The 22851-nt window shown below is 49.3% G+C and overlaps 4 protein-coding genes across 4 annotated transcripts; 1 reads left to right on the top strand and 3 right to left on the bottom strand.

The window, feature by feature from the left end:
• Nucleotides 1-4095: 4095 nt before the first annotated feature.
• On the bottom strand, nt 4096-6132 carry LOC112270708. Its single transcript, XM_024458745.1, has 2 exons — nt 5407-6132; nt 4096-5373 (listed from the first exon to the last, which is right to left on the bottom strand). The coding sequence occupies exons 1-2, from the start codon at nt 5863-5865 to the stop codon at nt 4756-4758; spliced, it is 1077 nt and encodes a 358-aa protein (XP_024314513.1). The 5' UTR covers nt 5866-6132; the 3' UTR covers nt 4096-4755.
• A 398-nt stretch (nt 6133-6530) lies between these two features.
• On the top strand, nt 6531-13730 carry LOC104583089. Its single transcript, XM_014898529.2, has 3 exons — nt 6531-6845; nt 11877-12083; nt 12126-13730. The coding sequence occupies exons 1-3, from the start codon at nt 6531-6533 to the stop codon at nt 13575-13577; spliced, it is 1974 nt and encodes a 657-aa protein (XP_014754015.2). The 3' UTR covers nt 13578-13730.
• Nucleotides 13731-13782: 52 nt separating this feature from the next.
• LOC106866028 lies at nt 13783-15053 on the bottom strand. The gene has a single exon (XM_014898528.2). The coding sequence runs from the start codon at nt 15051-15053 to the stop codon at nt 13860-13862; it is 1194 nt and encodes a 397-aa protein (XP_014754014.1). The 3' UTR covers nt 13783-13859.
• Nucleotides 15054-18970: 3917 nt separating this feature from the next.
• LOC112271159 lies at nt 18971-21130 on the bottom strand. Its single transcript, XM_024460227.1, has 2 exons — nt 20280-21130; nt 18971-19684 (listed from the first exon to the last, which is right to left on the bottom strand). Exons 1-2 carry the CDS (start codon nt 20701-20703, stop codon nt 19650-19652), a joined length of 459 nt encoding a protein of 152 aa, XP_024315995.1. The 5' UTR covers nt 20704-21130; the 3' UTR covers nt 18971-19649.
• Nucleotides 21131-22851: the final 1721 nt, after the last annotated feature.

Raw genomic sequence — 22851 nt, 5'->3', positions numbered from 1 at the left:
CATAATAATTGATCCACGTCAGAGCAAGCGTAGATTTTTTTTCCGCTTAGATATTTATGTAATACGAAGTACAGTTTTTTTGTGCCGGCATATAAATGGGGTTCTTTCTTTTTTCTTTATACGGTCACCGTGAGAGGCCTCGCCTTGTTTTTTAGAACTTCGAAATGGCTGGTTGTTCCTGCATTTTATAAAGAAAAAAGAAAGAACCCCATTTATAGAGAAAACAAGGCCAAAAACCTTACATTTGATCGGTACAGAGTAATATGTAAAACAATCCTAACACAACGATTGACTCAGTCCTGCCTAGCAAGTCTCAAAACAAGACCTGGAATCTTACATTATTTTTTAAAATGCAAGCGATAACAATGTTTTTACGGTTTTGCTATTTCTTAGGCGACTGAGAAATAACTATTTCTCAATCGATAATAACAACCTTTTGATTCAATCACTGAGTGTAAGATTATTGTAGGTACGATGGATAAGAAAATCTTGATTGGATGGTTACGATTGTTGACTAAGAAATAACTATTTCTTAGACGACTGATGAGAAATAGACACTCTTGCTAGGCAGCTACGAAGTAGCGATGTCTTGCTTTTCCAATTGTTCTCATCGGCGTCAAGTGCAGATAACACCGCCATACGACACGGTCGGTCGAGCTTGGCTTGATTAGACTCTCCATGGGATTAATCAACAAGCAAATCAAGTTTAGGACGAAGATCACGACGGCTCTTGCTGGATAGTTTGAAAAGAAGGATCGTGACGGGTCTCAGTAATTACTCCTAGGTACGTTGTCGTGAGCGTGCGACCAATGGGTTGGAATGGAATTGGACCGGACGGGTCACCGTGGGTCCAACAGGAAAGGATCATCTGACGTCTCTTAATTAATTGCTACTTGGGATGAGATCGATCGGCGCGTACGTTCGTTTCGGGAAAGCTAGGCTGTAGCTAACATCCCACTATCCCAGGCTCCTCTTTTATTTATTTCCAAACAAACATCATTAATTTTATTTTTCTCTTTTGAAAAAAAAACACTTTTTTTAGAGGTTTTGAAAAAATACACTTTTTTTAGCGAATGAAAAAAACACTTATTAACGTTTATTTCCAAACACACATCCCTGCCCGCACCCGCACCCGCCCCCGACGGCCGGAGGCCCAAATCGCCCGATGGGCTGTAGCGCCTGATGAGGATCGACGAATTTGACCGGGCAAAGGACAAGATGGACTGCGGCCTGCGGGAAGGAAATAGGGGTGGAGGACATCTGAAAAAAAAAAAACTGGCCACCAAGTCATCTTGAGTTCTGACGGGTGGGCCCGATCTGTCAGGATATGGAAAATACTGTATGTGTGGGCGATCGCCCCTCTCTCTCCCCGTCCCACCGCTTCCCTCTCTCTTCGGGACTCCGGCTAGGTTTGCCCACCGCCGCCGCCGCTGCCCCCAGCTCCGCCGCTTCCCCACCACGCGCTCCACCGGCCCGTCCCAGCCTTCGCCGATTAGACATAGCCTGGCCCCGACCCACTCCCTGACGACGTCTAGGAGCACTCCTCCTTCCTCCCCGCCGACGCCGACCGCGGCTCCGTGGCGGGCGCCTGTCGCGGCTCCGTTGACATAGCCGTGAATATGTTTCAGGATCCTTTTTTTTGTTTTGTTTTTGATGGTGTATCAGGTGGATGTTTTGTTTGATACGCTTCTATAGATCCAATGTTCTTCTTAAGTTGTACTTTCACTAAGAACTAGTGACTCGGGAAATATTCAAAAGGAAACTGTTACTCCAAAGTGAACATAAGTGCCCCATCTTGTACTTGTTTAGGAACTTTAGTTATTTTTCATACCTTTGCGGTTTTGTTTCAGGACAGTTGATACTTGTTCTGTGCTGTAAATTATTGATCTAGAACAGAATGGCATGAACGTCCTAACCTTTCTTTGTGCAGGATATGTATGATTTTCATGGCTCTGGACAGACCTTCAACACCTCGCATTTGATCGTGGCATGGCATGGCATAACATGATCAGGCTTCTCACCATGGGTTTAGGGAGCGAAGGGTATATTATCTTAACTTCATGGGAAATGAGTTTGGGCATCCTGGCCAGTCTGTACAATGTTATTGGCGTACTGCATTCTGTGTTTTGTTCTGAGTAATAATTGCATTATTGGCTTACTGCATTCTGTGGTGTTGTGTTTTACAGTGATTTGAACCATGTTTTTTTAATCGTATGCATTATGTAATCTGTGCCTCCGAAGAGGATGTTAACTTCTCTTTGGGCAGAATGGATAGATTTTACAAGAGGTCCGCAAAGTCTTCCAAATGGCTCTGTCCTCCCTGGAAATAATAGCAGTAATGATTTTCTCAGGCTATATTTAGTCAAGAGTCAAGACACCAGATTTCATAACTGACTTTGTTTGAGTAAAGCATCGATCTGTTCACCGTGAGTCCTTGGCAATTTTGGATGAGTATTACATCGGATTACTGGCTAGCATATCAGATTAGTTTTCACCATTAGCAGCTACCAGTGAATCAACCCGAATTCTACAACAACAAATAGCATATCAGATTAGTTCGGCAACAGGCTAAGAACAAGCAAATTGTTATCTAGAAGTCTAAAAGCCTAAAGTTACGATCTTTGGTGATTTATTTTCTGGTTGTGCCTGAACACATGCTCTTTCTTTCTTCTTTTAATCTTATAGTAGCTATCACTGGTTAGTGGCATGTAATCTTTCTATCTCTGCCTTATACATGATAATGAGATTTTACAAGGAAGTCAGCTGAACCTACGAAGGCCTTTTCTGAAAAGGACCGGCTAAAGGCACTAGGAACATAATAACTTCATTTGACAGCCAAATAATTAACGGGTGGTCAATCCAGATGACTCCATCGAAAGAATGGCTAGCTTAGCTCTTGGAGGTTGTTAGGTCCTGCTTATTTTGTTGGCTTTGTTGTACACGTCAGACATTTAAATATAAGAGAAATGTTCCTGGTTATATATATCCTTATGATAAGACTTATGGTATGATCAATGGGGCTACGGGAGAGACTGGCTTGAGTCCAATTATTTGAGATACCCAGACGCTACAGGTGATACTTCTAGGCTAGCTCGATAAGAAAAGATTTTTAGTTGGTTAGCTTCATTCTGGAGTACCAAACAGCTCTAATAAAACGCTATATAGCATGGTATAAAATAGGTTGTGGTGAGGCCTCCCCGCTGCAACCTACAGCGATTTTAGGAACTAAACGTATTCTATTTGTACTTCATGCTCTTTAGTTTCCATTTCTGCTCTATGACTGTATCGTTGCATTTTGTGTACTGTTGGTGTTGTAGTGGATAACTCCTCTGTTTATATGGTTGGTTCATTGTTGTAACTTCACCTAATCAGCCAAAATGGAAAAATAGGCCCACCAAAAGATGTTTAACAACAGGCTGCACAAGTAAAAGAAAGGCTATATTCAGGGGCGCAGCAAGGCGCGTGATTCCTTCTAGTATATATCTATACACGAATTGTACTACCAGTCTTGCAATAGTTATTGCATTACTTCAAATTCTGTTGAAGTTATTGTGGTTCATCGATTTCGTCACTACTCAAGTATGCTTCTTGTGGAGTTGCAGTGTAAATAACTACTTTGCAGGCTTACAAGTCCTTTATTTTTTTGATCAGTTTTACCAACATGAAGAGGAGATTGTCAAAAAAGTTACAAAGGAAGATGACAATGCTTGGGTAGGTTGTGCATCAGTAGTTCTTTTTTCAATCAACTGCAGGGTCGTAGATGAGAGGTCTTAGATTCTTAGTACAATGACCTCGCCTGTTCATTTTTTTTAACACAATGCCAGTCCAGAGCTGTCTTTAGTGGATTTTGGGTAAACAGCAACAGGAAGATAAACTGAAGGGGTAATGAAACAGCAGCAAAGTGGCTCGATAATGCTCTCTTGGTTAGTATATTCCACCGAGTTTGGGAATCCTGGTGGTATTGAGGCGGCTAATCTCTGAAGACGCACACATGTAATGAAGGCTGAAATTGTTTGTGAGGTTCCTTCCAGTTCTCCCATCCCATATTTATTCAAAATTTTCAAACTGTAGCAACATTCACAACTTTACTGACAGGTGGCAAAGCAACTCAATAATCCAGACAAGATGCACCTAGCTCTGCACTATGATCCCTTGAAGAATCGAGCTGTTGCCCCTTTGCTTGCCGAGGGGCTAGAAGGCAGGCTACAATGGACTCTCAAGGTCAAGATCAGGAGATCCTAAGTAGGCTCAGCGGGTAATCTGGCTCTGCCCTGAAGATGGTGAATGATGCAAAACCCAAGAGACCACTGTGGTCTTGAGATCAAGAGACACGCTGAAATATATATCGAAACTGTACATAGAGTTTGTTTGCTTTGCTGTTCTTGTAATAGGGTGCCTACTGACTCAACAATGGCCTCAAGAAAAGTCTAGCTTCTATCAAATCATTCATTCTGCATTCTGTAATGAAACCTGTGTGCTTGTCGATCTATGGGAAGCTGAGATAACCTACTGATTAGCACATACTCAACAATGGCTTGTTTTTGTGGAAGTAGGGATATTAAGAAAGACTTCATACGATAAGAATGTATCAAATCATTCGTTCTGTAATAGTTGTCATGTACTAACATACGGAGTAATGCACAAGCACAGGTTGCAACATAATGCACGTAATCAACGTTTAGTCAAGTACAGGTAACAGTAGACACCGAGCATAACCTGTCCGCGTTTCAGGGGTCGATCCGTCAGGGGGGTGATCTAAGCCAGGAACCAAACCGGAGAAGAGTTGGCTGACGCCGCTCGGTACTGGAACAATCGGCGGATGCTGTCGCCATTGCCCGGGCACATGCCATTGTCACTGCACAGGTATGATCGGAACGTAGGACTCAGTGATCTCGTGTCGTCCAGGTAGTAGACGCCCTCCTCGCAGCCGGGAAAATCAGCAACGTCGTAAGATCTGGAGCACCCATGTGCCAAGAAGATCATGCGGCCGTTCAAGCCAGGCAAGAGTGTCCAGGTCAGAATCTCGACCTTGCCGCCGGTGGCCACCTGCCGCCGCTGCTGCTGCAGGTGCCGTGTGATCTGAAACACGAGGAACCTGCTGGCCTGGCCGTGTCCGAAAGTGGATTGGACCACTGAGCATCTGACCACCAGCAGGAGTTCTCCTCGGCTCTCCACAAGATAACGCCCGGCCAAGACCTCATTCTCGCCGCATTCAACTGGCTCCCGGGGTTGGAACAGATGAAAGATCTCCTGAAGCGTCCCCATCGCCATCGCTTGTTCTTGCCGTATGCTGATAAGATTTTCCCCGCTGGTCAAGAAATGGAAGAACCCTCCCTGATGCGCTACGTCCTCCAGGGTGACGGGCGCGTGCACCTAACTCAACCGGGCGTAACCCCTCGCCGCCGCGATCTGGTGACGCTCAGCTCCGTCCTCGACGAGCCAGAAAGCTATCTGCGGCATGAGCGGGAAATGGCTCGTGTCGGCGCTCTGGATGATGGCGGCAGCGACGCACGGCGCGTCCGACCCCACAGGCGAGGAGGAGAGAGCGGCCGCGAAGATGACCATCGGACCTGCCTCTGGGTCGCGGTAGGCAGCGCCGCTGGGTTCTTCCTCCCCAACTTCGACCCGCACCCACGTAACAGAGTCGGGCACGAGAATTCGCCGGCCGTTGTGGATGTTCTCGATCTCGTGTCCCCGGTGATGTTGAAGGGCGAGGAACAGCCATCCGCCCTCGTACGCTCCAAAGAAGCGTGCGCCGCCGGTGTCGCCCGCAACGCGTAGGCGATGGGTCTCCCCATGGACGACGCAGTACAAGTCTGAGATGACTCTGCGGGAAATCCCCGGCTGCTGTGCAGGGAGCGGCATTGTGCGCCCACGAGGAAGGAGGAGTCACGGGAGCAACCGCTGGCGCTGGTGCAGCGGCGGCGGGATGACCCTCCGCCACGCCAAGGACATGCTCACCCGATCTACCATACACGGCAAGTGTCCAGCTATCTCGGAGAGGATATCCGCATCCAAATCCTGCCACAGCAGGTTCGGACGCGCCATGGGGGGTCGGCTTGGGGAGGAGAGGGGAGCGAGAGGGGTGCGCTTCGGCGCGAGGAAGAAGAAGGGGGCGAGAAAGAAGATGGCCGTGGGGGGAATTTTTCTTTTTCGGGAGGGTTTGGTTTATTTTCTACGGTAGCTTCTGGAGGAAGGAAATACCCGAGCGCGCTCGTCCCTCGTTATTGGGCCCTTCGGTCGGTTGATAATACCTGGCCCATGATCAGGTTGGGCCGCTGTGTGCACTGGAACATGTTGGGCCGCTGGAGATACACAATTAATTGATCGTTCCTGTCCGTTTCGATTCTCAACAACAAAAAGAAAGTTCGTGTCCGTTTCCGGCTAGGCAACGTTACCTTACATATCCTCCTTTAAATGGCTCAGACCGGTGGAAAAACAGTACTACGTCGTTTTCCTTTTTTCTATATACAACAACTCAATCCATGGAACTAGCATCTCGCGCCGATGACATGCTGCCGTCTTTACCCATGGACGTCATCTCCGAGATCCTTTCTCGGACGCCGGTGAAGTCCGCGTGCCGATTCCGGTGCGTGTCCAAGGCGTGGCACGCGCTTATCTCCGACCCGGCGTTCCTCGCCACCCATAGGGAGCCGTCGCACCTCATCGTCGCCAACTCCACTAGCGATGCTGCTTATGGATCCATAGACTGGTGCTGCCGCGACCTGCGGCTAATGGATCTGAACGGCAACATCGTAAGGGTGATGAAGCGTGCCGGTACCTTTCTGATGACGGGCTCCGGCGCCGTCGATGGCCCTACCTGCATCACCACCAATGGTTCTGTCGTAAGCCTGATTGATCTGGCCACTGGGAATGTGCGAGCGACCTCCCTAGCACAAGAAGAGGGGAGACGCGGTTACGAGGATTTCATCTTCGGCGTCGGTTGCGCCGTCCCATCTGGCAAGTACAAAGATGGTTTCCCTTGCAACACTGCACACCTGCAATGTCCTCACGTTGGAGGGTGCAGACGTCGAGTGGAGACAGGCACAATCGTGTCCAGCCCAAGTCTCTTTGGGCTATCGCCAAAGGTTATCGGTTACGGTCAACGGTGTCATGCACTTCTTGTACAACTCGGTAACACCCCGGGGGGATGAGGACCACATACTCCGTTTCGATCTCGAGAGCGAGGAGTGGAAGGAGTCGATCAGAGGTCCAATGAGAATTATGGAACCAGCTGATGGGTGGCCACAAGAGAGAACATATATGATCGAGCTCGATGACATGCTATGCATGGTTGATCTGGAGGAATGCTTTACCCATTTGTGGCTGCTGGATGATTCCGTCGAGAGCACTTGGGTCAAGACATACACGATACCAATGGCTCCTACAACCCGTGCAGAGGTACCTTTGAGGATGATGCGTGATAGTGGAAAGCTGCTAGTGTATTGCGCTCCTAGCCCTTATTCTTCCACGGCAATTCCGATGTTGCAAGTCTACGATCCACTCACGGGGTCACGCACTCACCTTGTGACCTTTCGAGACCAAGGCCGGGAGGACGCCGTTGGTATTTGCCTCATAGACTTGAAGTATGTTGTCTCTCCGGTTGTTGAGCATGAAGAATTCAACCGTTCTCTTATTTAATTAGTGATATTTTGACAGAAGAAATATATGAGGTTTGACGTTATGATGTCAAACCAAAGTTTCATCAAGTGTAAATATCAAACCAGTTCTTCAAATCTAGTTTCAAATAATCTTAAATTTATGTTTGGATGTTATCTTCCTGATCAACGCTCTCAAGACGTAGTCATATTACTAGTCATGCATGCAGATGCACGAACAGATTGATAGTTGCTCCGGCGTACAGTATAACTTATCATGGATGCAGATTGGTTTATGCTTTGATCGTTTGGAGAATTCTCCATCGAATTCCAATTAACAAAACACCAACAAGTCTGGAGTAAACAAATGCACGACGGCATGTATTGGACCAACCAGATGATGTCCCGTAGTTAAGATACGTGAGTGAAAAATGAGAAGACAGAATGTATTTTTCTCTCAAGGGAACAGAATGGCTTTTAAGAAGACAGGCTTTGGCCCAGCTCGTGAGTGGAAATGAGAAGACAGAATGATTTTCTTTTCAAGGGAAGAGAATGGCTTTGGCGCAGCTCGTGAGTGGAACCTGTCTTCGTTAACGGGCCTAGCCTGGCCCGGCTCACCTCTCTCTCTCTCTCTTCCCGATCGGGTCGCTTCGCTCTGAGACGAGCGAGCCCATTCGTTTCTCCGCCAAGCCCAGAAGCCCTGGGCATTCGCAACATGGCCGCCTCCGCCCGGCCCATCCTACTCCACCACCACTGCCAAGACGGCGGCCACCGCTGGGCCACGGTGAGGTGCTCATGGTCTCGAGGCGTCAGGAGCTCGACGCCTCGACCACGGTCCACCACGGCCACGAGATTCCGATCTGTTCGCTCAATTTTTTTTATTCCGATCCTGTGTCTGCTGCGTGATAGCCAGCCAATTGATTGACGCAATCCCGATCCAACTTGTTCGTCAAGGCAACGTGAGTACGTGACCGACCCGGCCCCCTACGTGCGTGTCCTTTAAAAGGCCTCGGCCCATCGGAAATCAGCACTACGTCGTAAGTACGTTTCTCTTTCTTTTTTTTTCTGGAACAAGCACCGCGCAACGACGGTAGGCTGCCGTGCCGAGTTGTGGGAAAAGCCCGACCGACCTGGCCCGGCGGCCTGAAGGCACGCGGGCCAATTTAGGCCCGTTCAAGCTGTTTTTGAACCAAAAAAAACTTCCGTTATATTACATTGTCGACACACAATGTTTGTGAGATTTTGCTAATTTCTCTGAATTTTAATGGTTGTATCCAGCTAAGATTGCAAATTCAATTTACCAAAACTTTGATATATTTTTTCTTTCTTAACAAAAGCACCGGACCTAGGTTTGGAGAAACTCCTCTCAAAATCTCACGTAAATATCCAGTCATACCTGTCTTGTGGGCACGACATGTTAGATTGAGAATCAAATGACATGTTGGAGTCGTGGAGATCGCCGGGACCTCACAAAATGGAACCTTCGTGTCTCAAGGAACCCGCAGGAAGGAGGTGTCAGATCGGATGGTGGTGCACCGGGCAGTGGCCGGCAGCGAGCTCTTGCTCTAGAGGTCTTCCGTGCCGTCGGAGTTGTGGTCAAATACTTCCCATGATGTGCAGCGAAGAAGACTAAATGTATTTAAGAACGGAAGGAGTAAGTGGGTGGGTCAGTGGGTGGAATACACTGATCGAGATTACGAGAAAAGTAGGGAAGTAGAGAATGAATCTTTTGCTGTGGTTCCGAGACGATGGAGAAAACCAAAAATACATGGAACGGGTTGGAGAAAACCAAATACTGGACTCGATCGGGCCTCAGGATCGGGCCCTTGCCTGCGACGTTTACACGTTCCAATTGCTAATATGCACGTGCGGTGTAAAGCAGAGCTCCTTTACATGTATGGCCAGATTTATAAAGTTAAAAGTATAATCCGTCCAAATTAATCGTACATGTCGAACATAACAGGAAGACTAGTGGGCCGGAGCCTTGCAGATACCAGCGTCCTGGATGATGTTTGACGCGTGGTATGGAAGAAAACCTTCTTGAAAATCTTCCAGTCAGAATACAAATTTCTATCCTGTTGTCCGATTCAAAATTGAAATAGCAACTCAAGCACCACAACATCTGACATCAGAAGCTTCATCTGAGAAAAATGCAGCTAGAGATGATCAATTAGTGCCAACCATTGTCATAGCATATTTGTTCAGTCATTCTACTTAACGCTTTCAACAGTTCTGAATTTTAGAACCGCGAGGCCTAAACAAACAGGCTCCTCCTGTCAAAAGAACAAGAGCAAGTTTAGCTAGCAGAAACACAGAAACACAAGGGCTGCTGAGTTTTTCTGAACCTATATCAAGTTTAGCTACACCAAATGACCAAAGGTCTGAATTCTCATGTTGTCGTGTCCGAGGTGGCGACACTTCTGAAGAGGTGAACTGTGAGGCGGCTGTCAGGAGTCCTTCTCTGATCTCATCGACTACGTGTTGGTATCCGGGTAGCGCGGCGCAGCTTCGGCTGAATTAGCAGAAAACAACGAGGTAGTTAGACATCGTGTCACGGGTACTTCAACTCTTGTAGAACATCAATAATCTTGATCTCAAAGTTTTGCAAATTAACAAGACACAAAACCTGAAAACATTATAATGTGCAGGAACTAGCTTTCGTGCTCTATCGTAGGAAACAATATGAAACTTCTTCTGCTCAAAACATTTACAATATGATAATCAAATAGATACCAATGTCTGCTTTATAAAGCTGGAATTAGTTGACTGAGCTGATTTGGGTTCTAAGGATACAACCTAAATTTAGTTTAGAGATTATACAGTGCATTTATGATATGCTAAATCAAATACAAATCAGTAGCTTGTCTCTAAGGCTGAAATGAGATGACAGAACTGATCTGTGCTTTAAGCCATTAAGGTTCCAAAATCTCTAGAGGCAAACAGTACCAAATGGAAGAACTGAATTTATCCATATCAACCCAATCACAAAAAAAAAAAAGAATTATCTGTACCGTGGATAGTAGTGCCAAACCGACAACTTCCATATAAACCCTGAGTGTGAATATGTGACTTATGAAATGATTGTTTTCCCAGTAACAAACTAGCTTTAGTCCATCTTTTAGATTCTGTACGCAGATTGATAAATCCACAAGGTAAAAAACTCGCAGAACATTTCTCACTTTTCATTATACTAATTTTACTTATCCAGAACAGTTTTCACACAACTCTCATAAATCACTCCCAATCCTAAACAGAGCATATCATTGTTGTTTCAAGCACAAGTAGATTAGCACTCCAATAAATAAACCCAAGAGATCATGCTCATGCAGAAATAGTATCTACCACACATGTGCATTTCTTGCCAAAAGCCATAACAAATTCAAGACCGAAATTAGATCACTGAGCTGATATGATTTTTTTAGGTTCCAAAATTTCTACTAGAGGCAAATAGCATGAAACCAAAAATTCAGTCATTTAATTTAATTTCAAAAGATTGCCAAATTCAGCTAAGATTTTGCTAATTTCTCTGAATTTTAATGGTTGTATCCAGCTAAGATTGCCAAATTCAATTTCAAAAGAAAAAAAAGGAAGCATTGCGTTGTTGTTTTAGGGAAGATAAACTGAAGGGGTATGGAACAGCAGCAAAGCGGCTCGATAATGCTCTCTTGGTTAGTACTACATTCCACCTAGTTAGGGAGTCCTAGTGCAGCCTATCTGTTTACAAGCCTAATGTGGCCACTGGCCAATCTCTGAAACTGTACATTGTAATAAGGTGTCAATGGGATTCTGAGATAACCTGTGAATCTACGGTAGGAACCACATAGGAGATGAGGTGGTCGATGAGCCTCGGTACCAGAACCATCTGCGTATGGTCTGGTGGGGCGACCAAACGCCGTTGTCGCTGCACAGATAGGGTCTGGGCGTACGAGTCATTGTTGTCCTGTCGTCCAGGTAGTAGACGCCATCTTGGCCCCCGGGGAAATCAATGAGATCAAAACACCTTGAGCATCGACGCGCTACGAAGATGATGCGGCCGTCCAGCCCAGGCAGCTCTGTCCAGGTCAGAAGCTCCATGGTGGCCACCTGCCGCTGTTGCCGCTGTTGCTGAAGTTGCCGTGAGATCCGGAACACGAGGAACCTGCTCGTTTGCCGAACTTCTTCAGGGCCGCGGTAGGCAGCGCCGGCGGGTTCTCCATCTGGCATCCAAGACACGAAGTTCGGCACAGAGATTCGCCGGCTATTGTGGAGATTTACGAGCTCGTTCCCCGTGTGCCCTAGACTGTCGAGGAACAGCCATCCTCCGTCGTAGGCTCCGAAGAAGCGAGAACTGCTGAAGTCGAGGGCCACGCGGAGGCGATGTGTCTCGGAGTGGACGGCGCAATACAGCTCCGCGTCGGCTCGGCGGGGCATCCACGGATGATGCGGAGCGAGGGTAATCGGGCGACCACGGGGAAGGAGGAGCCACGGGAGGAGCCGCTGGCGCTGGTGCAGCGGCCGGGGGACGACCCTCCGCCACGCCAAGCATAGGCTCAGCCTGTCCACCACGCAGGTAAGGTGCCCAGCTATCTCCGACAGAATATCGGGATCCAAGTCTCCCCACCGTGGGTTGTTCGGACGAGCCATGGAGGTCCGGTTTGGGGAGGAGAGGAGCTCCCCACCGACCTGCTCATCGAGATCGCCAGCCGCCTCCCGTGCCCCGTCGACCGCCTCTACATGTCCAAGCTGGTGTGCCACGACTGGCGCAGGGCTGTCCCACCGCCGCAACGCCGGCGGAAGCTCCCCTGGCTCCTGATGCCGTACCGCCGCACCAAGTTCCTCCCTCCGCATCGGCCGGACCAGAAGCGGAGGGCCGAGTTCCACTGCGTGCTCGCCAACGGCGGCCTCCACCTCCACCGCCTCCGCATCGGGCGCGACACCGGCGGCGCGCGCTTCATCGGCTCCTACGACGGCGGCTGGCTCTTCCTCGCCCACCGCCCGAGCAGAGGCCACGCGCTCCTCAACCTCCACACCGACCGGCGCATCCCTCTCTCGGACTACGCCTGGTGGTCCGGAGCCGGTTTAAAAGGCACTCCCGATCCCAGCCCCAATCTCCGGCCCATGCTCATCCTCGCCGCCACGCTCTCTTCCCCGCCGCTGGCGCCGAACGTGCCGTGCATAGCTGCGGCCATCGCCGACGGTCTCGGGGCCGACGGCACAACTGATTATCCCTGCCTCAGCGTGTGGCGTGCACCACTAATCGCGTTCTGGCTGGTGGAGGAGGGAACCGAAGCCGAAGCCGATCGTCGTCGTCGTCATCGCCGTCAGGAGGTGAGACCTGCGACGGGCTTCAACCTGTATTCCCGAGCAAAGCCACACATGGACGTCGTGGATGTCATACATTACCGTGGGATCTTCCATTTCCTCACCAACAAGCATGATCTCATCGGCGTGCTTGAAGACGACGCGGTGGAGTCCCTGAGGACGCGTGAGCTACGCTTCATGCACATCCCCTTCCGGCCGGGCAACCTCGCGGACGGCGAGCACGTCGACGGCCGCTACCTCGTCGAGTCCCGCGGCGAGCTCCTCATGGTCATCAGGACCATTGTTAGCCATGCCCTCATCGCCGACGCGGATGAGGTGCCATGGACGTGTTTCAGGGTCTTCCAGCAGACGCACCGCCACCTACCCGGCGGCGTGATCGAGATGACCTGGACCCGTCTGCCCACGCTGGGCGGGCGGATGCTGTTCGTCGCGCGGGGATGTTCCAGGTCCTACGACACGGCTGATTTCCCCGGTTACCAAGACGGCGTCTACTTCTTGGATGAGAAGGGCTCCAGAAGCGCCGAGGCGATGTGGTCCCCGCCGCTAGAACCCTGGGGGCGGTGTTACAGCTGCAACGACAACGGGAGGTGGGTGCCGCCTATCGACGACGACGTCCGCCGCTGGTTCCCGCACCGAGCTCCGTCCAACTACTCGTGCCCCGTTTGGTTTCTCCCCTGAGATCGACCACCAGCAGGCAGGTCTGCTTCGGTTCTTCTTTTTCTGTTGATTTCTCATGGATGGTGTTGTTTGTGTACTGCTACCCGTACATTACATTCTGTTAACTGTCAGTCTTGTTGATGTGTGTAATTTGATCTTCAGTGGAGTACTTAATTTCTGGTACATTCTTATAAATTGGTCTCAACTTTGGCTGAGCAAATCCTAATTAAACGCAGAATTAGTTGGCGCTCATTTATGAACGAATCGAAATTTACACTTGATAAAACTTGGTCTGTCAAAATATCACTCAAGCAAAAGAGGGAGGTTGAATTCTTCTGGCTCAACCATTGTAAAGATCTTAGATGAGACAACATACTTCAAGTCCATGCGACAGATACCAACTTTGCCCAGACCGTAGGCTCGAAAGTTGATACGGTGCGTGTGTGACCCCGTGAGTGGATCGTAATCTTGCAACGTCCGAGTTGCCGTGGAAGTGAAACGGCGAGGAGAGCAATGGAGGAGCACTTTTTCACCATTATCACACACCATCCTCAAAGGCATCTCTACATAGGTGGCAGGAGCCATTGGAATCGTGTATGTCTTGACCCAAATGCTGTCGACAGGATCAATCAGCAGCCATACGTGGGTCACGAGTTCCTCCCATTCAACTATGCATAGGGTGTCATTAAGCTCGGTCATTATGGGTTCTGGCATGTCATATGGATCCGTCAATTTCACTGGACCTTTGATGGACTCCTTCCATTCCTCGCTCTCAAGATGAAAGCAAAGTATGTAGTTCTCATCCCCTTGCGGCGCCTCCCAGTTGTAATGGAAGAAGCGCATGACGCCGTTGATGGTGACCGATGAATATTGGCGATAGCCGTTGAAGAAAACTTGGGCTGGAGACGGTTGCGCATGTCTCCACTCGGCGCCGTCTTGTAACGTGAGAACCTGGCAAGCTTGCGATCTTGCAAGGAAGACCAGCTTATAGTTGCCAGATGGGATGGCACAGCCAACGCCGTAGCTGAAAACAGAGTTCAAAGCATTATAATCTCTCATGTTCTCTGCTTTAGAGGTGGCTATCACGTTCCCGGAGGCCAGATCAATGACGTTGAAGGTGGAATGATGGAGGGTGACGCAGGCGGCGGGGCCATTGACGGCGCCGCCGGAGCACATGGTCAGAAAGGTGCCCGCGCGCTTCATCACCCTTATGACGTTGCCGTCCAAATCCAGTAGCTGCAGGTCGTGACCTCTATATTTGTAAGCACCCATGATGTAAAAGTTGAGGTTGCTTTCCAAATCCATTAACGGCGAGTCGCGGTGGTCTCTGGGTTCGTCGGCACCGATGGAGTTGACGATGAGGAGAGGCAACGGCTCCTTGTGCGTGCCGAGGAACGTCGCGTCGGAGATGAGCGCCTGCCATGCCTTGGACACGCACCGGAACCGGCACACGGACTTCACCGGTGTACGAGAAAGGATCTCGGAGATGACGTCCATCGGTAAACACGGCAGCGTACAGTCCGGTTCCACTCACGCCTAGAGCCTGGTCCGGCTCGGACGGGCAAACTAGGCTAACGGATGGAGCTAACGCTGGCTCGGGCCGATCAACCTGACAGGTGGGCCCGGTCGGTCAGAAACGCGCTTATACACGGCGAAAGAGAGAATCCCGGTGGTTCTGTGCGAAAATTAGCAAAACCGGTGGTTTCCGTTTAAACTCACTGAAATATGGTGGTTCCGTGCAATTTACTCTTTATTTAACGTTAAGTATGACTGATGCTTTTCTTTTCTTTGGGAAGCACAAAACACGTTTCGCATCAAGCCGCCCCTCTTCCTCTTCTTGTTCCCCACCCGACCTGGAGCGGGACGCGAAGTTGGTGATCCACCACGGTGACGGCGGCCGGCGCGCCACCCCTCTTGCTGCGCAGGAGGCCAGCTATTAGCGACCTACTACTCTGGATTCACTCAACTCAATATATGGTAGCAATTACAAATCAGATCCAGAGAGGGATGAGTTCAGAAGAGAATTGGCGGGGATGAGTTGAGAGATACAAAAGGTGAGGAAGAGAGTTCTGTTCGTCGTCGTTTCCTCGATGCTAATGACGTCTTGCTATGGGTTACTTAAAGTCTCGCCGTAGATCTGCTATGATGCCAGCTGTCTTCAACGCACCATTCACCCTCAGGATAGCGATTGGGCAGCCTGCGATTCCTGATGCCGAGACGCTCGGTCGGGCCTGGCCCCGGTAACTCTGGCTCCAGGTCGGAACGGGCTTCAGTTGAAGTCTCCTCTGAGATGGGCTAGATTTCCTCTTGAGCCGGGCCATCTTCCTCTGGCTCAACCTCCGGTCTAGTGATGCTAACATGCCCTCCTTCTTTACCACCAGCTTGTCCCCAAGCTGGAGGGACAAGCTGGAGCATCAGGGTATTGCATCCGCAAGGCTTGCTCATTCTCCCAAGTAGCCAAAGACGCCGGCATGCCCGTCCATTGGACCAGAATCTGCGGTACCAAAGCAGCTCCCCTTCTGTATTGACGATGCTCGAAAATTTGGCCAGGCTGAGTCACCGTGTCGTCCTCCACTGAAAGCTCAGACAGGACCTGCTCTGAAGGAGGCACCCGTTGTTTCAATTGAGAGACATGAAAAACTAGGTGTACCTTGGCAGTGTCTGGCAGCGCCAATTCATACGCCATGGAGCCAATTCGACGGATGACCTGATACGGGCCAAAATAGCACAGGGCCAGCTTCTGATTGGCGCGTGTGAAGACTAATTTCTGAATGTAAGGCTGCAGTTTTAGAAATACCCAATCACTGACCTGAAATTCCCGTTCGGTGCGATTCTTGTCTGCTTGATTCTTCATCCGTAACTGAGCTCGGACAAGATGCTGTTGTAGCTGGGCACGCATCTGCTCTCTCTCGTGTAACCATTCAGCTACATCTGGAACAGCACAAGCTTCAAGGCGGTCAATGCCCAATTGACACGGTGCGTGGCCATACAACACCTCAAACGGGGACTTCTTCAAAGTGGAGTGAGGACAGGTGTTATACCAAAATTCGGCAAGAGCAAGCCACTGCACCCACTTCCTTGGATAGCCATGAACAAAGCAACGCAAGTAAGCCTCCAAACACCGATTCACTCGCTCCGTCTGGCCATCGCTCTGAGGATGATAAGCCGAACTCATACTCAGTTGTGTGTCAGTGATGCGAAACAACTCTTTCCAGAAAGTGCTCGTGAAGATGCGATCCCGGTCTGACACAATCGAGTGCGGCATGCCATGCAATTTGTACACGTTGTTCATGTAAGCCGAAGCCACCCCAGCAGCAGAGAAAGGATGTGCCAAGGGAACGAAATGGGCATACCTGGAGAACTTGTCCACCACCACCAAAATGCAGTCGAAACCCGACGAGCAAGGCAACCCCTCAATGAAATCTATGGAAACTGTCTGCCAAGCATGTTGATGGACTGCCAGCGGCGCGAGAAGGCCTGGATATTTCACACGCTCGGCCTTAGCTTGCTGACAGATAGTACATCCAGCCACAAAGTATTTTATCCCCTGTTTCATCTGCGGCCATGCGAACGCGCGCTTGATACGCTGATAAGTCACAGAGAAGCCGGAGTGGCCCCCAATTGCACTATCATGAAGCGCATGCATCACCTTGACTTGCAAAGCCGAATTGGTACCCACCTAGATCCTGTCCTTGTACCGCAACACCCCGTGATATACAAAGAAATTGGTCGGAGGTGAACCAGCAAGAGATTCAGTTAACATTTGTTGCGCCTGTGAGTCTTGCCGATAGCCCGCCAGTACCTCATCCAGCCAGGCAGGGGTAGGCACTGAAATAGCCACCAATTCCTCTGTGGCGCCATGCCATTGCCACCATAGAGCGTCCGCCACGCGATTGTCTTGGCCCCGCTTGTAGATGATCCAATAACGAAGGCCCAGCAGCTTCATTAGAGCTCGATGCTGCCATGGCGTCGAGAGTCACTGATCGTCCAAGCTCGTCAGGCTGCGTTGATCATACGAATGACGAATTCCCTACGCTGTAGATATGGCCTCCAACGATCCACAACCATGAGGATGGCAAGACACTCCTTCTCGTAGGTCAAAAGTCCCCTGTTCTTTGGTCCCAATGCCCGACTGAGAAACGCGAGTGGATGCCCCTTCTGAATCAACACGGCGCCAATTCCTGTAGCACACGTGTTTGTTTCAATTTCAAATTCATGCTGGAAGTCAGGCAATGCAAGCACTGGGCCGAAATGAGAGCTGTCTTCAGCGTTTGGAAGGCAGCTTCACATTCAGAAGTCCATTGAAACACTCTGCCCTTCTTTAGTAAATCTATCAAAGTGCGACTGATAACACCAAAATGATGCACGAACTTCCGATAATATCCCACCATGCCGAGGAAACTGCGCACCTCCTTGACGTTGTGTGGCCGCGCCCAATTCTTGATATCATTGATCTTGTCCTCATCAGTCGCCACTCCACCTCGACTGATAACATGGCCCAGAAATGCCAATTTCACCTGAGCGAAGCGTGCTAAGCTTTACTTTCAACTGATGTTCCTTCAGTATAGCAAACACCTGACGAACCAGTTTCAGATGTTCTTCAAATGAAGCACTATAGATCAATATGTCGTCAATAAACACCAAGACTCCCTTCCTTAATAGACTGCCCAAGATGGTATTCATCACACCCTGAAATGTGGCGGGGGCGTTAGTCAAGCCAAATGACATGACCTTGTACTCGTAGTGCCCATGATGAGTCTGGAACGCTGTCTTAGGCTCATCTTCCTCTCTCATCCGAATCTGACGGTAACCCGAACGCAAGTCCAAACTAGTGAAGTAGGCAGCCCCATGTAACTCATCAAGCAATTCATCGATAACGGGAATGGGATATTTGTTCTTTATCGTGAGCGCATTCAAATGCCGGTAGTCAACAAACATCCGCCATGTCAAATCCTTTTTCTCTACCAATAGGACTGGCGAAGCGAAAGGGCTGGCACTGGGCTTGATAAGCCCATTATGAAGTAGTTCGGCCACTTGTTTTTCAATTTCTGATTTCTGCTCGGGATTATAGCGATATGGACGAACATTCACGGGTTGAGCACCTGGCAAGAGGGGAATGGAATGGTCAAACGAACGATGAGGTGGCAGTCCCTTAGGTTCCTCAAATAACTCTTCATATTCCTGAATCAAGGCTTGTAGTTCTGGTGGAATTTCGTCTACACCAGCAGGAAGCACTTGCTGAACCAATAAGCAATGTGCAACCGCCTGCAGTTTCTCCCGGTGTGTTAATTGACGACTTGAGACAGGTAGGCAAACAGAGGTGTCTGACCGAATGCCTTGTAATGTGACCTGACGTCCTTGATGCTTAAAACTCATCCACTTAGCACCCCAATCCACTTCCATAGGACTATGAGTTGCCAACCAATCCATACCCACTATCATGTCATAGCAACCCAGGGATAAAACCTTAAGTGAAGTCTGAAAAAATGCCCCTTGACAGGTCCAAGAACACTGGGGTATCTCAGTTGTCCCTTGCAAGATTCCACCATTTGCAATTTTAACGCGAACTAGCTTAGCTAGGGGCACTAGACCCTTCAGCTTGCCACTCAACTCAGCACTAATAAAGCTTGTAGAGCTGCCAGAATCCACTAGAATGATCACCTCGTACTGCTGTACTTTTCCATGTAAACGCACAGTCTGCACTCCTTCAGTACCTCTGACCGCTTGCTCTGAAATCGACAACAACGACTCAGTGTGGTCTTCATCACTGTCCTCGGAGAGTGTAGGTTCTGCAAGTTCAGGTTGCTGAAATAATGCCAGTAGCTCCTCCACCACATGAAGTTGAACTGTCTGGCTGCACTTGTGTCCTGGCGACCATTTCTCTCCGCAAGTGAAGCAGAGTCCGCGTGCTCGCCGATAGTTCTTCAGGGCATTAAGTTTGTCGCCCGAGTGCTGTGGTGCTCGAGCACTTTCTGTACCTCGACGATCTTCAGTCACTGGATGAGATGTAACCCGTGGCGTCAGATTTGACAGCGCTGGAATTGACTTCGGTTGCGCCCGTCCCCAATTGGGCGATTTTCTTGCTTGCGCCCATCACGGTGCGATCGCGCACTCTCTAGCGTCTCCTCCTGCAACAAGGCTAGAGAACCAGTAGTATCTAGATCGGCAGGTCACTGAATTACAACAACAACTCGAATCTCATCCTTTAACCCATCTATAAAATTGGTGGTAAAGATTTCCTGATCTAGGGTGGGACTATGAGCCAGCAACTGATGCATCAAAATGTTAAACTGCTCTATATACTCATAAACTGTACCAGTCTGACGCACCCTATTCATTTTACGAATCAACGACTGATATTGATCACGCCCAAAATGGTGACACACCAACTCACAGAATTCCCCCCAATTGAGACTCTCAATTTTATGTTCTGTGGACTGGAGCCACAATAACGCTAGACCAGAAAATCTTAACGATGCAACATCCTTCCAATCAGACTCGGGAGTACGCATCAAGAGGAATTGCTTCTCACAACACCTCTTCCACCACTTGGGATTACCCCCATCAAACACTGGAAACTCAATTGGTAGCGTGCCCAACCCGTTCTGCGACGAATTCACAGAACCTGACGCAGAACCAGAACCCATCCCGGCGTGCTAAACTCCAGACGCTGAGGAACAATCAAATCACCTGAGGGGCTGTAGTGGGGAAGCGAGGACGTACCCTTGGCCGGAGGTTGCTCGGAAACCCCAGAGTTTCCCAAGGCCAACCCCCGATTTTCCAGGTCTTCACGGTGCCCACTGGGGCCTGCATGTCCGCCTCCTGTGACCGAAAACGGGGTACCAGGGCCTGAGAGGAGCGGTGGCGAATTGCGGGTGAAATCCACCAGTCCCCGTCCGACAAGAGCGGTCGGCGACGGCTTGTTGACAATGGGCAGTCGATCCTTCAGGGATCCCACCACCGCGGTGAGTTCGGCTACCTGGCGGTCGATCTTTGGCCGCCAGGTTTCCAAGTTTTGCTGCACCTCCCGGAGCTCCCCCATGGAACTGCGCATGTCATCGACCTTGACGATCAGCGACTCCAACTTGGCGACGGTCTTCTCCTGCAGTGCCAGCTTCTCCAGGATGGCATCGAGTTTGCTTTCCATGGTTGCGGCTCAACAATACACCACAGATTTCCCGAGGATGGAGCTCTGATACCAGAATGTTAGCGACCTACTACTCTGGATTCACTCAACTCAATATATGGTAGCAATTACAAATCAGATCCAGAGAGGGATGAGTTCAGAAGAGAATTGGTGGGGATGAGTTCAGAAGAGAATTGGTGGGGATGAGTTGAGAGATACAAAAGGTGAGGAAGAGAGTTCTGTTCGTCGCCGTTTACTTCGATGCCAATGACGTCTTGCTATGGGTTACTTAAAGCCTCACCGTAGATCTGCTATGATGCCAGCTGTCTTCAACGCACCCATTCACCTTCAGGATAGCAATTGGGCGGCCTGCGATTCCTGATGCCGAGACGCTCGGTCGGGCCTGGCCCCGGTAACTCTGGCTCCAGGTCGGAACGGGCTTCAGTTGAAGTCTCCTCTGAGATGGGCTGGATTTCCTCTTGAGCTGGGCCATCTTCCTCTGGCTTAACCTCCGGTCTATGATGCTAACACCGGCGCCCCACACCTCTCGTAGCTCCTGAGGAAGGACACCCATCCGTCTCGTCGCGATGGCGTATCGGATGCCACGACGCATCTCGACCCCACGGGGTTTCAGCGGCAGCGCTGGCCCCCCGAGACGGCGACCACCGCGACCTGGCGCATCCCCCATGGCTACATGGTGCTGCCCCCAAGAGACGTATGTAACATCTCAAATTTATCTGATGGTTCACTAGTACATGATACGAGCTGACATAGAAATTTTGTTATGGTAGCATAATCTCATGCATTGCATTAAATTTTCGGACATCGGATACTTGACCTACGATCACCCTATTGTATAACCAAGCATGGTGTAACTAATCCTTGTCTTTTTAATCTGAGAAGTGAAAAACAAAAGAACCAATCCGTGAGGTCTGATACTTCTCTTTCTTTTTAGAGCAGAATAGAAAAACAACACTTAAAGTCTCTCTAGTACCCCTTTCCCCTCTCAATCTAACTTCTCCGTCGTTCTTCTTCCAGAGGAAAGGACAGACCTCCCATGTCTCTTCCTCTCCCAATTACAAATTGCGCATGTTGTACTACTGCATTGCCCTTCTCCTCTGCGTCATATCCACCCAAGAAACATCTACATGCAAGAACATTTGGGCGTTTTTCAGAGAGGGCAGATCCACGGCAAGACAAGTGTGAGAGCAGAGAAAAATCGTTGTGCCATTGAAGGTTCTTTCCACATCCTCCCCCATCAGAGCCGGCCAGTGCCGTCATGACGATCCATGCTGCACCATGGACCACCAGCAACACGAGCAGTGTTTGCTCCAACAGCGGCTGCGGCCACTTGGATCACCGATGCCGGAGAGAATAGGTAGATTGAATCTTGTCTCCACACTGTCCAGTAATCTTTTGGTACCATCTCCGGTGCCTGGCTGCTGCATATGAGGACATTCTCAACAGGTGTGGTGTTATTTCCTTCCGACATCCCTTAGCACAAGTTTTGCCATCGACCACGTCTCAGCATTTTGGTGAGCCACTTTTCTCATAGCACCAGTGTTGTTCAGTTTTCAGACTAAAAACCATAACCGAGCTTAGTTAGCACCTATTGCAACCTTTGCAAAGTCAGTAGTGTCTGTTTGAGCATTTGATTAGAGCACCGCGAAATCAGTTGAAACCCCTGTTACGAAATTGCATCTATGGATTTTAAATCCCAACGTAAATAGGTAAATTCAGTGACTAAATGACTCGTTAACAGTAGGAGATTGGTGAAGTTAAATAAAATTTGCACATCATTTTCCTGGTGAGCTCTAGAGAAATGCCTTTGTCTCTGTCTGTAGCCGCATGCTTCAAATGGCCCTGCTGTGTTATCCTCTAATTTAACCGCAGAGGGTTCAGTTAAAGGCAGAGAACTAAACCAACATGTTAATTGATATGTAACCCCTAAGTGCAGAATTTCAGTCAAATAAAGCTGTTGCTAGCTGATCCCTTTGATACTTAGTGAGTTCTCCGAGCTCTTAAAGTGAATGGTTAATTTTAATTTGTTTGTTAGGAAAAAGATCTGAAAGTTTCCTGTATTTTATTTTTGTCTCACCATCTTGCAAAACTGAATCTTTCGAAGTAACTTAGTCACTGCTGATGGTCACTACCTGCATGCATGTCACT

The sequence above is a fragment of the Brachypodium distachyon genome, chromosome 2, assembly GCF_000005505.3.
Source record: "Brachypodium distachyon strain Bd21 chromosome 2, Brachypodium_distachyon_v3.0, whole genome shotgun sequence".
NCBI classification, from domain to species: domain Eukaryota; kingdom Viridiplantae; phylum Streptophyta; class Magnoliopsida; order Poales; family Poaceae; genus Brachypodium; species Brachypodium distachyon.
The sequence above is the reverse complement of the archived record's forward strand: the minus strand, read 5'-3'. Positions and strand labels throughout refer to the sequence as shown.